At 41.2% G+C, this 15,532-nt stretch overlaps 1 protein-coding gene across 1 annotated transcript; it reads right to left on the bottom strand.

The window, feature by feature from the left end:
* Nucleotides 1–1,376: 1,376 nt before the first annotated feature.
* On the bottom strand, nt 1,377–13,836 carry LOC139727889 (zinc finger E-box-binding homeobox 1-like). The gene is made up of 5 exons (XM_071638861.1): nt 13,439–13,836; nt 11,401–11,814; nt 5,166–7,844; nt 4,412–4,591; nt 1,377–2,998 (listed from the first exon to the last, which is right to left on the bottom strand). Exons 1-5 carry the CDS (start codon nt 13,488–13,490, stop codon nt 2,661–2,663), a joined length of 3,663 nt encoding a protein of 1,220 aa, XP_071494962.1. The 5' UTR covers nt 13,491–13,836; the 3' UTR covers nt 1,377–2,660.
* Nucleotides 13,837–15,532: the final 1,696 nt, after the last annotated feature.

The raw sequence follows: 15,532 nt of genomic DNA, 5'->3' as shown, positions 1-15,532 counted from the left end.
GGATAGTACCATGGGAAGCCTACTTCTCTGTTTCAGGTCTGCCCTTTCTGTAATGTTTGTTATCTTTCTTAAATCTTCTCCACAAAATAAAATAATGTAGTGTACACAACCATAGAAATCAACATCATAATCATCATCACTAATATTGTAGTATTATATAATCAACAACAGCAGCATCATCACCTTCATTCAATGACATAATGATCTCACTGTGTAAGAAAATCATGGTATCCCACACTCATGATGATCAAACAACAAAATCAAACACGAACCATGAGCATTTCAGGATTCAGTATGCTAACTTCCAGACTGGTAACTTGCAACAGTGGCTGATGTATGGCAGTAACAAAGCCCAACTGAAAATACACCACAGTACGCCCTACTATAGCATTTTCAGAATTTTATAGCCAAGTCTTGATTATCTAATGTGCTAGGCTGTTGAAACAAGTTCAGTACTAACTTTTATAAATTTTTCAGTAGAGTCAGCAATATCGAATGGAGTCCACAGACAATGTCATTAGTAAACACAGCCACCAAACAATCCCTCCAGCTCAGTGTAATTTGCACAGAACACCCATCAATCACTGCATATAAGTAAGTGGATTTCTTTTAGTGACATTTTATTTTGTTTCAAAATAGCAACATTGCTACAATACATAAATATGGCAGGGTGCCTCTCAAAATGGGCAACCCCTTTTTCTCAACAAATATGTTACATTGTTCGAATAAATAGTTACACGTCGACAAGAATAAATAAGTGTATACACAACTCCATTTACATGATTATCAATACCAAATACCCAGTGGCAATTCTGAGCAAAGCAGAACCCCAGCATATCAAGATAATCCATAAGGAAGATTCATGATTTTACTTCTTGCTAGATAATTTCAGCAACACAACACACGACATGGGACTATTTGCTTCATGAAACTAAAAGCTACCAAAACAATCTTTCAAAGACAAAGTAAGTAATATTTCACAGGGAGAAAAAAAAAATGAAAGTCATTTACATGAATTTTCCCCCTCTTCCTGCCTTTTAAAACAAGAGATGGTTTCAGATATCAATCTCTCTAGGAATTACACAGGTAAATATATGGTGGCCAATGAAAAGTTGTTATTTCTTCAAAACCAACACTAAAAAAAAAATAGCATCACCAAAATTTTATACACATGTCTACATTGAGTAACCTAGAATATCTTTGAAAGTTAGTCCTGTGCAATTATTGCAAGTAATCGGGACTGAGAAATGTCCCCGGCCTTCAGCAAGTTGAACCACGCATCTGAATATTGATCTATCTTTGGAACTACAACCACCACCCCCCCCCCCCCCCCCCAAAAAAAAAAGAAGACATAGAAAAATTCTGGATATCTGGGAAATAGCAATTTGGCCAGATTTTCACCTTCAATGAGGTTGCAATGGGCAAGTTTGATGGTAATTACACAGTATTTGAGAGCTGCACTGCATTTTGTCAGTCACAAAAATCTATCATCATTTTTTATTTGGCCTGGAAACTATGATTATCAAGAGCATAATTGAAAGGAACATGTCGAAAGTGAAAAGACAGGAAGAGACGAGAAGGAGAGAACAGAATTATGTATTCAGCGAAAATACACACCTCTTTCTGTTTCATTTCTGCGATTGCACATACAAAATAAATACATTTTCCCCAATAGTTTCCTTGAAATGTGTACAGAATTCAGCAAACAAACAGACAAACAAAAATATAATTTCATTGAAACAATATTATTCAGCACATTGTGCTTAGCAATCATGAAGTACATCTTGTACATCCAAATGCCAACTGGTGTATAAGATATTGTTGCACTAAACAGAAAATTTCTCTGGGTTTTGTGCAACTGAGTGGTCTGTACAGATGGGAAGCTGATCGTTCCCATAGTTTTGATCTTGAGTAGAATTCTGATGCCATATACGTGTACTAATCATTGTACTGTTCATATATACAGGAAGAAACCATGAAGTGTAAGTAGTACAGTTCTGAATCACTTTCTTCACAATTAATTGCCCTCACGTCTCTTCGGTGGCCGCCATTCTAACTTACATTCACTCTGAGTACATATCTTGCACATAACTGTGACGCGCAATTTTATGTCTGCAGTCTTTACGAATGCGAAGTTGAGACTATCTTTCGAAGCCCACACTTTGCCCCCATCAAGAAGACTACTGACAATCTGTCATGGTCTTACTTAAAAATGTGTGAAGTCCACACTTTGGAAGCATGGATAGATGTACACAATTGATTAAAGATAACCTTCACCCTGTTGGAGATGAGTGAACAGCTGTGGACACTCTCTGTTGCTGTGCAATTTGCTCTCTTGCTGTACAATGATTAATTGAGTCTGTGCACAATCATCGATCCACTTTTTTTTTCTTCTGGTTAATCACATTCTTTATACAATCAGAAGTACAACAATCATGTCATCCAATCATGGTTTCAAATTCCTTTTGTCTCTCAGAATTAAGTAAATGGTGATTAGATAGTAGCATTTGAAATGTGCACGTTATCTGCATACAATTATTTTGCCATCTCGATAATTTCAGATGAGTAATTTCTCATAGATTTATTCAAGTCCTGAATTCTGTTAAGGAGTATCTTCATTACCCATATTTCATTAAGTTATTCACAAGCAAGTAGAGTGTCTACATCCCAGCTGCCTGCTTCTCTTCCAGTCGCCGGATCATAGCTCCAGTGCTCTCCAGCTCCATCTCCTCTGGACCTCCTTGGTCCATATCTTTGCCCTCCTTTAGCTCCATCTCAGCTCCTTCCAGTGGGAGCCCGCCCCCAGCTATGGCCTCTCGCCTGCAGTAGCTGTAGCGATGGTTCATGTGCTGGCTGTAGGAGCCCGAGTGCGAGAACTTCTTCAGACATCGGTCGCACTGGTACGGCTTCTCGCCGCTGTGTAGCCGGGAGTGCTCCATCAAGTGGTGTTTGTGCTTGAAAGCCTTCCCGCATTCCTTGCACTGGTGAGGGCGCTTTCCTGCAAAAGGGTCAAAGCAAAGAAAAAGAAATAAGAACCTATAAACAAATTAGAATCTTTCCTTTAATCACAGAAATCACATTTGCTTCATAAGCCCAAATACAGTATCAGAAATTATTGAAAATTATTGAACATAAAATTCTGCAGGACACATTTGAAATATCAGCTTTAGGGCTAAGCTCAAAGACAAAGCACTAGAGGACAGTGATACAATACAAGATCAATTATTTTGTTTCTCTGCATAAACCTGTTCAAACTTTGGGACTATATTACAACTTGAAAGTGAAAACCTTAAGCCAACAACATAAAAGTCAGCATACGATTATTCTTTACTAAGGAAGTACCTAGAAAAGGAAAAACAATCTGCCACTGTAGTTCACATGAAGATAAAATCAATACTGCATGTCTCAGATAAAGTACAGTGTATCAAAGATATTAACTCTCCTTTCCACATTTTGGACATGATATTTCAATTCTTTTTGTTTGGAGGAGACCTGTATGATTTTCTGCCTGAGCCGTGCCGATAAGTACAACCCCAGGTTAAGGTCATTCCCCATGCTTATCTAAAAAACTTATCCTTGCCTTTGCATTGACAGGAGAAGTGTGAGCTTGAGGGGGGCTTAAGGCTCAAGGTGCTTGACAATCATACAAAATGACTTGCAGTCTGAGAGCCCAAGTGTAGAATGCACAACAAAACAAATCAGACATCTGTTCTTCCTGCTCTTATCATCACTGAGATATCATCTCTTTGTCTACATCCGCGCAGGCGTAGACAAATTCTTGTTTCACTCACTCGTTCTGCAGGCAGCAGTTCACATATTTGATTCAATGTGCCTATTACATTGTAGTCCCACCCTCTTTGAGGGGCCACATCAAAAATTAGCACTCACTGAAAATGCCACATTAGCAAGTTTTTTCCTTTTTTTTGGGGGGGGGGGGGAGGGTTGTTTATATTTTTCTTTAATAGTACATCTGATGACTTAAAATATTGCAATTTGTACTTTTTCCATGGAAAACTCTTCAATTGCTAATCTGCCAAATCTGTTTTTTTTTTCTTTTTTGGTGTGAGTGCATTCCAGGAATATTCATCTTGACTGATTAGTAACAGAAATTCAGTTAACATTTTGAAAGTCTGCACAGCCGAGACTAATGAACACCTTCAACATGCACATTCTTCAATCTACACCTGTTCTGTCAGTCTAATATTTCTTGAAAGCCTGAAATGTTACAAAGCTTCAACAAGCCAAGAATTTGACTCACTGAAGGTTAAGCAAATGCAAGGCTTACCCAGTTTGGATTTGTTTTAAAGAGACCAGGCCAATCTAAATTCTACTCTTGAATATTCTATCTTTTGGCTGATGAAAGTCTGAACCTTAAGTTTCTCTAGAGCATGGCTTACTTGGTGTTATGTACCTGAGTGCTCGTAGACATGTCGCAACAGGGAGCTGTGCTTCTGGAAAGTCTTGGGACACTGCGAGCAGGCGTACTGCCCCGACGACGTGCGTGATGGCCTGTCTGACCTGCGCCGACGCCCAGGTCCAATCCCAATGTCACTCAGAGCATCATCGGAGGCTATGTCTGACGAAGCATCAGCTGTTTTGACACAAAGTAACAAAATGAGGATAACATCATCAACCACTTGCAGATTCAAGTTGCTATTCACTTAAAACCATTAATTGTACAAAATGTAACAGCACATTTTATCTTTAAAATAGACCTGTCTCTATATCACACTGACTTTCAAGAATTTAATGTGGAAATATACATCAATATTTGAAATATCAATCCCCAAGAATTGCAGGTTCAAGTTGCTATTCACTCAAAACTAATAATTGTACAAAATGTACCAGCATATTTTATCTTTAAAATATACCTGCATTTATATCACATTGACTTTCAAGAATTTAATGTGGAAATAAACATTAACATCTGGAATATCATTCCCCAAGAATTGTGTGGCTGTACATCAATAAAGAAGGTATCATAAAATGTGCTGTAGATATCATTTTTAAATTTCATAACCCTTGTTATAACAAAAGAAAACGTTCTATAACCATGCTGCATGCCTATTAAATCAATAAGTTACCAGGTTTGCATAAGTGAAATTTCTGATGTGGAGAAGAAAAGACGAAATATTTGGGTAAAACTCTAGAGAAATGACACTTACTGTGATTTTGATGGATACCAGCTCCATTCAGCATTGCTGGGAGAAAGGGGTTGGTGGTTGCCATGGCTCCAAGATGATGTGCCAGGGTGCTCTGCATGTAGCCAGTTTTAGCTAGAGCACTGTAGACATCTGGAACCTGGAGATGTGGATACAGGGGAGGAGGGGCCGCCGGGTAGTCCACTCCATCAGCAAATCTCATCCTCTTGGGTGGGTAGCTGTTCATGGGCATGTAGGCGTAGAGGGATTCTGGGTAGGAGCGCTTTAGGAGGAAGCTGTTCTCCGACGAAGTTGTGCTGGTGGTGCTCGCAGATGAAGAGGTGGTTGATTTACTTGGGATGGGCGCGGCCACATTGGTGTGTGCTTTGATGCTGTTTTCCAGCACACTGGTGGGTACAGTCTCCGAAGGAGCGTAAGTGGGAGGCAAGAGGTATCCATTGGCGGCAGCTGCAGCGGCTGCTGAGTAGAAAGCTGAGTAGTTCAAGCCGTAAATGAGTTTTGGTGGAATGGAAGATCTGCTAGGAGAGAGAGGAGGAGTTGTCTTCCTCTTAGGCATCGAAAGATCCAGGGGTGAAGTTTCTGTAGCAGTTTTCTCCGGTGAGAGGGATCTTGATGGGGATCTGCTATCTCTATCCATTGACTCTAATCGCCCCGGTGCATTATGCTCAATCCTCGTGTTCACTGTAGTGCTGACATCCATGTTTTTAGTGCTGTGGTACTTATCTTTAGCTAGGTCTTTAGACAGGGAATTATTGCTGCTGTACGGAGAAGCTGGGGGGCTGTCCACATCACCCACCACCTCAGCACTGCTACTGCTGACTGAAGCTGTTTCCAAATCACAGCTCACTTCCTTAGATTTCACCGAAGCCTTCTCAGTTTCAATCACACAAACCCGCGCTATGTCTTTGCTGTGATTTGCTGGTTGAACGACTGACACAGCTGGGGATTGTTTCATTAAGCTGAGACTTTTAAGCGAGGGGTCTGACCCCTCCTCCTCAAGCTTACGTGTGCGCTGAAACCACTTGTTCACAACTTGCATGGGCAGATTGAGTGCTACCGAGATCTTGTCAATTCCGTCCTCCGAGGGCTTAGCCTGCATGGCATAGAATGCACGAAGCGCCTGCTCTTGGGCCTGCGATATAGACTCTAGGCGCTGCAGTATATCATCATTGGACTTGCCCGTTTCGGGGGCAGGGGGAGAGGCTACAGAACTGCATGGGGAATGACTACTTCCTGAAACAGGGCTTGCTTTCGGAGACAGGTGCCTCTCGCTCTCAGCTGGTGACGACAACATCCTCCTCGGATTATCTCGCTCATTCTTATCAGCCTCATTGTCTTTGTCTCCCTGACTCTTCCCTCCATTGTGCTGGGCTATAAATTGTTGCTGCATCTCGTAGTATCGATCAAGTTTGAAGTTTGCCATGCTCTGCTGCTGCTGTGGCGTGTTGCCGTTAAACAGTTTCATTTTCAGCACATCTTCGTTGAGGTCACAGAGATAACGCTCGTGCTGATGTAGATCAATAGGGCTAAGATACTCACGTCCACAATATTTGCATCCTGTTCTGTCGGGATTAAGGTTTATCGGAGTGGGGAAGCGGGACTCTAAGCAGCGATTGATGGCCTGGGCCTCATGTACTTTCCTCAATGTATAGTCAACAATATCGTAGCTCTTCTTTTGCGGATGCATATCGCTCTCACTCAGAAACACTTTGGGCTTTTCAGTTTCTTCTGCTTTCTTTTCGGGCGTGGCTTTTGGCAAGGGGGGAATGGCGGAGAGTTTTTCAAGCTTGAAAGGGCGAATCTCAAAGGGGCTAGCTACCACGGGAGTGTCAGATGATGTTTTTGTCTTCTTCAATTTTGAGATGTCAGTTTTTTGACCATCCTGTTGCTGCTTGCTCACAGTTGATGCCACAATCTGCAAAACTTTCTTGACTGCATCATTTGGAGGTGAGGTCAAGGGTGTCGTGCTGCCGTTTTCCTGCTTCTCCTTGCTTGGGTGACCTTCCACAGAGCCATCTGCATTTGGGATCTTTATGTGGAGAGGGGTCATATAGGCAGTAGCATTGTTCTTGGGCTCTGCGCTGGGTCTACTCTCCCCTTTTTCAATGTCACTGATGGGAGAGCACAAGACAGGGGAAGGAAGGTTGTTGATAACTTTAACAGGAGGTACGCCAACAATTCTTGCTAGCCCCTGCGGCTGCTCCTTCACTGGGGAGCACTTTTTGCTGCTGATGTGCGAACTGTAGGAGCCCGAGTGGGAGAATCTCTTCAGGCAGGTGGGACACTCGTATGGCTTTTCCCCACTGTGGATCCGCAGATGCTCCTTCAAGTGGTGCTTGTATTTAAAGGCTTTGCCGCACTCGCTGCACTTGAATTTTCGGTTGCCAGTGGTGTGTGTGAGCATGTGTCGCTGTAGACGGTAAATGTTCACGAACGCCTTATTGCAGATTTCGCAGACCTGATTGCGTCCAGGCATGTGCGTTGCCATATGACGCTCCAGCTGAGATTTATAGGCAAAGCAGTAGTTGCACTCAGGGCAAGAAAAGTTGTTGAAAGTCTTTTCATGACGATACTTAATGTGCTCTTTCAGGGAGGTCCAGCGCTTGTAGGATCGCTCACAGTAAGGGCAGTCAACAGGCTTTCCGAGCTCACCATCATTCTCAGTTTCATTGTCATTTCCTCCTGTGGGCAAACAGAAAAATACAGAGAGTCAAATCCAGTCATGTTGTCACACCTACAAACAATAAAGCCTTTTCAAATACGAATAAAAACTGTCAAGTTTCACATTTCAAGTGGGGCAGCTTGAACATCTTTTCCCCTTTCACTTTTACCTGTGGTTAACAAGATACTGCAAATTATTTTACTACCAATCAAATTCAATGTTTGAAGCATACTGGCAAGAAAGTTTCACTTTTGCAACCACTTGATTTAAGGCTGGCACTCTTCATTGTCAATCTAAACAAGATTTTCAAGTACCTGTGAAGTCGAGGGTAATTACTTTTCAAAACTTACTTTAACAGCACTATGCTGAATTCAACTTGTGGAGATTCCCTCTACCACTTAAGAGGGTGAAATGAATGTTTTGAGAATGTTTGCATCTTCCAGCATCAAAAACAGTTTAGTTGCAAAGCCATGTAAATTCTTCAAAGTCACCGACTCTCAAAAAGTCAGTCACAATCCCAAAGGGCTTCTGAACCAAACTTGATATTGTGATGTAATATGTCATAATGTGATGATAATTTTTGTGAAGGGCCAACAGTGCGGTACCTGAAATCAATCCACTCATTTTTCATCTGCCAACTGCATCTGTCAGCACCCATAATCCAACAAATGCTCTAATTCAACTAACAAAACGACAGGAACTTGCCACTTAGCCTTTTCCCCCTGTATTTTTTTTTTTGAAAAAAAAAAACTTCATTTCTGTTTGCCCGGCCTCTCTCTGCATCTGTCACATGACACGGTTTATCCCATCCCTTGATCCTTTTGGTGACTACACCGAGGCCAGAGCGATATATATTTTGTCTTTATGTCTCTTTGATTTGTGGCAATAAATGAGATAGGAATCACAGCTAGCATGGGGTGTGCTTTCATTTACAGTTTTTTTTTCCTTTGTCTATTCATTTTTTAACTTATATGTCTGTGTTCTCACTTCTAACTCCTAACAAAGCAAATACTGAACAAAGCAAAAGAAAAAATGAATGCAGAAAAAAAAAACAGTCACAACTACTGCACTTTACCGTAGCTGTGAATCAAATGTCATGTTTCTCATCAGAAATGGCAAGTTCATACTACTTTGAGGTATAATGATATATTTTTTTTAAAAGTCTGTAATAAAGTGTCAGGGTTCCAAATCAATTAAACTGACATTTTCTGGAAATCAAAATAATGAAGTTCATGTTATGTTAAGCAGAGCATGAAAAGGGAAAAAAGAGGGGAAAAATTAAAACAGAATAGAACATATCCTTGGCTAACAGTTAGTTCACCCACTGCTTTGCAAACATTTCTGGTGACGTTGATTATCCATGGTGTGTCTTGAATTGTCCCCAGTGAAGTGTATCAACTATGCACACAACTTAGTCCATTCATTCAGACTTCAATTCATGTCTTCCCCCTACATGTGCACTGAGCTAGTGTGCAACATTGCTCAATGCATCCGCAAGTGGCAAATTTGCATGTCTTCCCCCGAAATCATGATTTGCAACAGCCCAGAGTGTAAACGTGTCCCCTTGCCACAAGAGGATGGGGATTACAAGGGAGAGGCGGAGAACTTGATCCCAATTTGGGGTTAAGGTACTTTGTTTGCAGATCACATCCACCTACTGATATTGATCTCCTTAAAACTAAGGATGCAGGAGATGAATGCAATCAAACAATAATCTATCCCCCCAATCCCTCGCCGAACGTGAGGAATATCTCTCTCCTCGTTCCCTTTCTCTCTCCCTCAGTCTTCCTTGTCTCCCTCCCTCCCTCTCTTCACTCCTCTAAGTCTCCTGTTACGGAAACAGTCATCACACAAAAAAATTGCAGTAACTCCTTCAGGATTTTGTTTGCTTGCTTGTTTTGTTTGTTTCCTTGTGTCTCTGATTGTTTGTTTGTTTGTTTGTTTGTTTTGTTTGTTTCCTTGAGTCTCTGATTGTTTGCTTGCTGTCCAGGGTAATGAGATGAGGTATTAAACTTCCATACATGAAGGTTTAATTTTAGCAGTGGGGATAGATTCTATATGAATACTTTGTTGCTTCTTCAATCTCTGCAACAAGAGCCTTTTGATACACCCAGCTAAAAGCAAGATACAGCTTTGTGTGATCTCACCCGTTATAGGTATTAATCAAATCAACCTAGATCCTGCCCACTCTGTTACTGCATGTGCACACTTGTGCAATAGGTGTATCCGAATTTGTTTTTGGGTACAAAACAAATGTGTTACTATGTAAGACTAATATATTGCCATAGAAAAGCAGCTATGACCATCACCTAAGTGGAAGCGGACATATTTGACAGCACATGATTCATTTGTATATATATGCATTTGCTCTGAAGGGGAAAGCCCTATTGAACAGATAATATTTCAGTCCCAATGGAGTAATACTATCACTATATACTGTTTGTATATATGGCACAATCTACACATTTCATTTTTGGTTATAACTTCAGTAATGCCCCATAGTGCAGACCCATCCCTTAAATAACAGCTGACTGAGTGACTGTTTCCAGCACATAAAGAATGTAAGAGGAAATGAAGCAAACAGAAAAATGTTTCACTGCTTGTTTATGGCTAAATGAGGCAATATTTCACATCTGCTGGTTTGGACACCAAGCAGCCAAACAAGACTTGATGGAACTTGGGATGCCTTGAATAAGAGAACTCTTCTAACTTTTCTGAAAAAGGCAAGGAATGAGCCATGACCCAGCCAACTTAAAATGTTGACAGAATCTGGATCTGAATACAGAGGCTTAAAAGACGAGTTCACCTTAACATATGTGAGGATTGAGTGAATACTACAATATTGGTAGAACACATCAGTAAAAGTGTGAGGAAAATCTGTTTAAAAGTTATGAATTTTTGGAGTTTTAATACTGCTACTGCTGGATGAGAAGACTACTACAGTTTGTAATGTCACCTTAACATATGTGAGGATTGAGTGAATATTACAATATTGGTAGAACACATCAGTAAAGGTTTGAGGAAAATCTGTTCAAAAGTTATGAATTTTTGGAGTTTCAATGCTTATTACCTATGGGATACCTTTGGATGATACTGAATGCAGGTTTAAAGGACAAGTTCAGCTTAATATATAATGTGTGAGCTGAGTGAATGCAGGTATATTGATAGAACACATCAGTGAAAATTTGAGGAAAATCAGACAATCTGTTCATAAGTTATTGATTTTTTGAAGTTTCGCTGCCACCATTGCTAGATGAGAAGACTACTACAGTGTGTGGTGTCATATGTGTAGAGATAAAGAAAATGTAAAGAAAATTCAACATGTTTCCATTTTTCTCGCATATTAAATGAGCACTCGACTTGCCTATTTAAGAAGGCAGGGGGAATAATATTACCTTTAACATAGGTCAGTAACAAGTCGAGGGATAAGTACTTTTCACCCAAAAAAATGAAATTTTGTGGAATTCTTTGATTATTTATATTGTTCTAGGCATGTGACATCACAAACTGTAGTAGTCTTCTCATCCAAAGGTGTCCCATGGGTAATAAGCATGCGCAAACAATATTTGACTCTACCTGGACTGTCTGGGTCATCGGTGTCACCATTCACGCCATCCATGTCCTCTACTGGCTCTGGGTAGATAACAGCGGTGTCACTGCGGTTCATGTACTCTTCCAGGTTGATGACACCATCACCACTGATGTCCCCGTTCCTGAGTTGGGGGTGCTGGAGTCCGTTCTTGCGGTGGAAGTCTTTCTCCTCCCCATCATCCATGCTGTCGTCGCTCTCGCTTCTTGTCTTGTCCATCTCCACCTCGTCGACGTCCTCCTCATCCTCTTCGCCCCTGAAGCTGTCCTTGTCGTCCACATCGCTGTCTTCGATGGTGGAACTGTTGCTATGGTAACCATTCTCTGGACTGGGAGAGATGGGGTCATTGCCATCACTCAAATCCCCTGGCGTCATCCCCTTGGGATTTCCATCAATGTCAACTGAAAAAGACAAGAACAGACAAATAGGTTGCCAGTTAAGCAAGTTGCATCACCAGGGAAGTAGACATTATGAACACCTGTATGAGTCATTTTGTGGATTTGTGGATTTATCATACATATCAATTGTCTGAAAGCTGTTCATTTGTCATATGTCAAGTCATACAACTGCTAACAACTTTTGTTATGTATGATCAGTATGCACTCAGAAGTACATGGCATATTTTCATAGTACGGTTTGTAAGAGTTTTGTAATTGAGAGAATTTATCCAATAGGGATACTTCTTTGTAAGATTAATATTTTTAAAAAATAGAGAACAACAACTCTTGGTGACCAAGACCTGATATTCTCTTATTCTGCATTTTTGCTTACAATGCATAGTTATGATAATGAATGTACTGTGAGTAAGATCTCACACAAATTTGATCAAACTAGGCACTTTTCATTTAAAAAAAAGTGGTCACAGCATTTACATTGGAGATACAGTACCTTCAGTAGATGTTGAATAGCAGCCATATATCCAATAATGGCTGAATTACTTCCTTCATGGAAGGAGTTGTCATCTCTCTAAACTTCTCACAATTTTCACAAGACACACAGATCTAAATACTGTACAACCATTCAAATGCCTGAAAATGGAGAGTGGTATAAAATACCTTGCTTCATACTGCCTCCAACTTCCCAGGCATATCATAGCACGATATGCTGTTCAAAATACAGGCAACTTCAGACTTTATCAACTTCACAAACTGCTGCTTTGATTCCCTTGACTTTTTATCATTGAATTCGACCTCTCTGTAGCTGCAGTATGTTCTGATTCAAAACACACACACAAAAAGCTTGTTTTATTTAGACTGTATGATATCACATAGCCACATCATCTTTACCAGTATAACAGTATATCCCAAGGTAAATGCTTTGTTATACCAATCAAACCAGATATGAAACACTCAGATCAACATTTGCACCCAACTGCATAAATGACCCTTTCTGAAGAACATAAACTTATACACAGACCTGTGAAGAAAACAGTACATGGAATACAGGACCATGTGTCGTGCTGATAATAACAGAAAATCAGAGCTACCAAGTCTCACGCATTCTGCGTGAGACTCAAGCATTTCGGGGCAATCTCACGATCTCACGCATGGCACCCATTTTTCTCACGCATCGGGCGAAGTCTGCAACTTGGGCCTATAATAATGAGTATAGCTCAAAAGATTAAAGTGATAGTTGCAAATGAAGGTATATTTCCCTTTTGTCTTTCAAAATAAGTAAAAAATAGTCACTTAAGTATGCACCTGATCGCACCATTAAGAGCTAAAAATTGAAAAAGCTCCCTACCATGGGAGACCACGGGAAAAACCCTCCCACACCCTCGCTCGCGCGCACATTCGCATGCCGAGATGCCAAGTCATGAAAATCTCACTCATAAAATTTTTTTGAACTTGGCATCCCTGGAAAATAGACATAAATCTTTTGTCTTTGCCTGTGATCAGGCATTCACAGAGAACGCAACTACCACAGCAAAATAAACTGAACATAATCGACATGCAAAAAAGAGACAAGCCGAAACTAAATGTGTCGTGCTGAGGGGATGGGTTGACAGGAATGTCGTGTTCTCACCTGACGCACGCATCAAGCGTGTGTATTGGATGTAATGATACTTCATCACCATAACACTGCTAGTTACTGGATCACCACGAGAAATCACTCAAAGATATCACAAACTGCTCCTATGATATCTGGAAGCCATTGATTTTTTTCTCCGCAAAACCTCCAAACGAAGGCTTTTTGGTGATAAAAATCACGAGGTTGGCACAAAGTTATTGTTTAATGATTCAAGAAAGCCGAGGCTGTGCTGTATCAAAGATTCCACACGCTGAGAAAAGTTTGAAGATCAGTCAAATTTTACTTCGTCCACACATGGCTGGCGATGGGATAACTTCAGTCGAATGTTGGAATTCCGTGAGAGGAGTGTGGGAAAAAAATATTTAGTGACACAAATAGATGAACACACTCAAAGTTGGCGGAGGGAGAAATAGAGGCACTTGTCGAAGGCTCGGCCCTTGCTCCCCTAATGGGTGGCGCTTGTTGGACAAGAGACAAGATAAATAGAGCAGCGTGGTTGTTGTCGCGGCGGTAACTTGAGGACAGACCGAGGAGGGAGTTGTGAGGGCTCTCTGCGAGGCAGAGACAGAAAGTCTGGAGGTTTTGTCCTCGAGTACAAGAGGTGAACAAAGGCCATTCAACGGCGCTATTAAAAGGCGGAGGTGATCACTTGTCTCCAAAAGATGAGCTCGCTTCTTGTGGACCACCTCTCGAAAACTGATTAAAAGCAGTCAGTCATGCACGGCAAGTACTATCTCCTCCGACATGGACTTTGAAAGAGATCCGGGCAAGCGGATCAGTGTAGGTTAGGTGTGCGCAATAATGACAGTTCTTGAAGGTACTCGATTCCGTAAAATAACAAGGACAATCATTATACCAGCTCAGCTCATCCAACCGTAGAGTGTCTCGTAGAAAGTCAATTGGAATTCTGCTATGGAAGTTTGCTGACGCAAACAATAGGCGAATGTGGGTGAAAATTTTGATTGAGTGAGAAAGCGCGATAAGAAGAAAAAAAGGAAGAAGAAAAAGAAGAAGAAGAAAAGGACAACAACGCCATACATGTTCCACTAAAGCCTCGTTGCCGGCTTCTGCTCCGGCGATACTGCACACCTACATAATATCGAGCAATTTTTCACAGTCAATTCTTCTCGCTTCTTTTCAACAATGTCTTTTAAAAATATTGTTAGCCAACCCCCAAAGTGTTAATAGAGAACAGGGGAAGGGAGAAAGAGAGAACCTGTTTGTCATGCCTTCAGCCCCCGGAAACAATGGGGCAAAATTCGCCGGCTCCAGACCACTGCCTGTCGACAAAGCACCTGCGCACACAGGCAGGCGGAGCGGAGAAAAGACCCACCTTGCACGGCGGCGCCACGGAGTCTGAGTGGCCAGCCCGGGTCCCATTCAGCCGTCTGCTCCCAGCCCCATGCCTCATGAATTATTAACCTGATTAGGTCTAACACCTGACTGCTTCGACAAAGGCAGCGCCATTAGCCGTCACATGCGAGCGCAAGCATTGTGGGCAGGTGATTGAGTTGAATTTTATCTCTCTCCCTCCCTCTCTCTCTCACTCTGACTCTTGAGTCTATTTCAAGTATTCTCCCTTACTATTTTTTCCTCTTTCATTGCTCTTTATATCTCTCAAATTTGTCAGCTCTAGCCAAGCGAGGATGACAATAATCAAACAAGGTTGTCCGATTCGTACAAACGACAAGACTATCCCCTTCATAGTCCCAAATCTATTGGCAGAACGACCACTGACAGAAAAACAGACATATGTGTCTGAGAAATTCTGCGACATCCTGCTGGTGACATCAATGCCATGACAAATCTTCAAAATTTACATGTCACGCTATCATATCACACGAGGATAATTTTCTTGGCAGTGTACCTGTTATCTATTTTCTCTAGCACATTCTAGATTACGGCATCATACATATATAAATGACTAATTGTAATAATTCACGGACGAATATTGGCACAATTAATGCATGTCTCTTCCTTTACCCAGACTTCCGCTTGTTGAGTTTTTCTAATGATGGCGGACGCAAGACTAAAATTCAAGGTGACGAAAATATAGATATGGACAGGATCATCCAACAGAATCTGAAA

This window comes from Diadema antillarum, unplaced genomic scaffold (genome assembly GCF_040938485.1).
Source record: "Diadema antillarum isolate AM-2024a unplaced genomic scaffold, OU_Dant_1.0 seq00000158_RagTag, whole genome shotgun sequence".
In the NCBI taxonomy this organism is placed as follows: domain Eukaryota; kingdom Metazoa; phylum Echinodermata; class Echinoidea; order Diadematoida; family Diadematidae; genus Diadema; species Diadema antillarum.
Note: the sequence above shows the minus strand (reverse complement) of the source record. Positions and strands in the feature narration are given on the sequence as shown.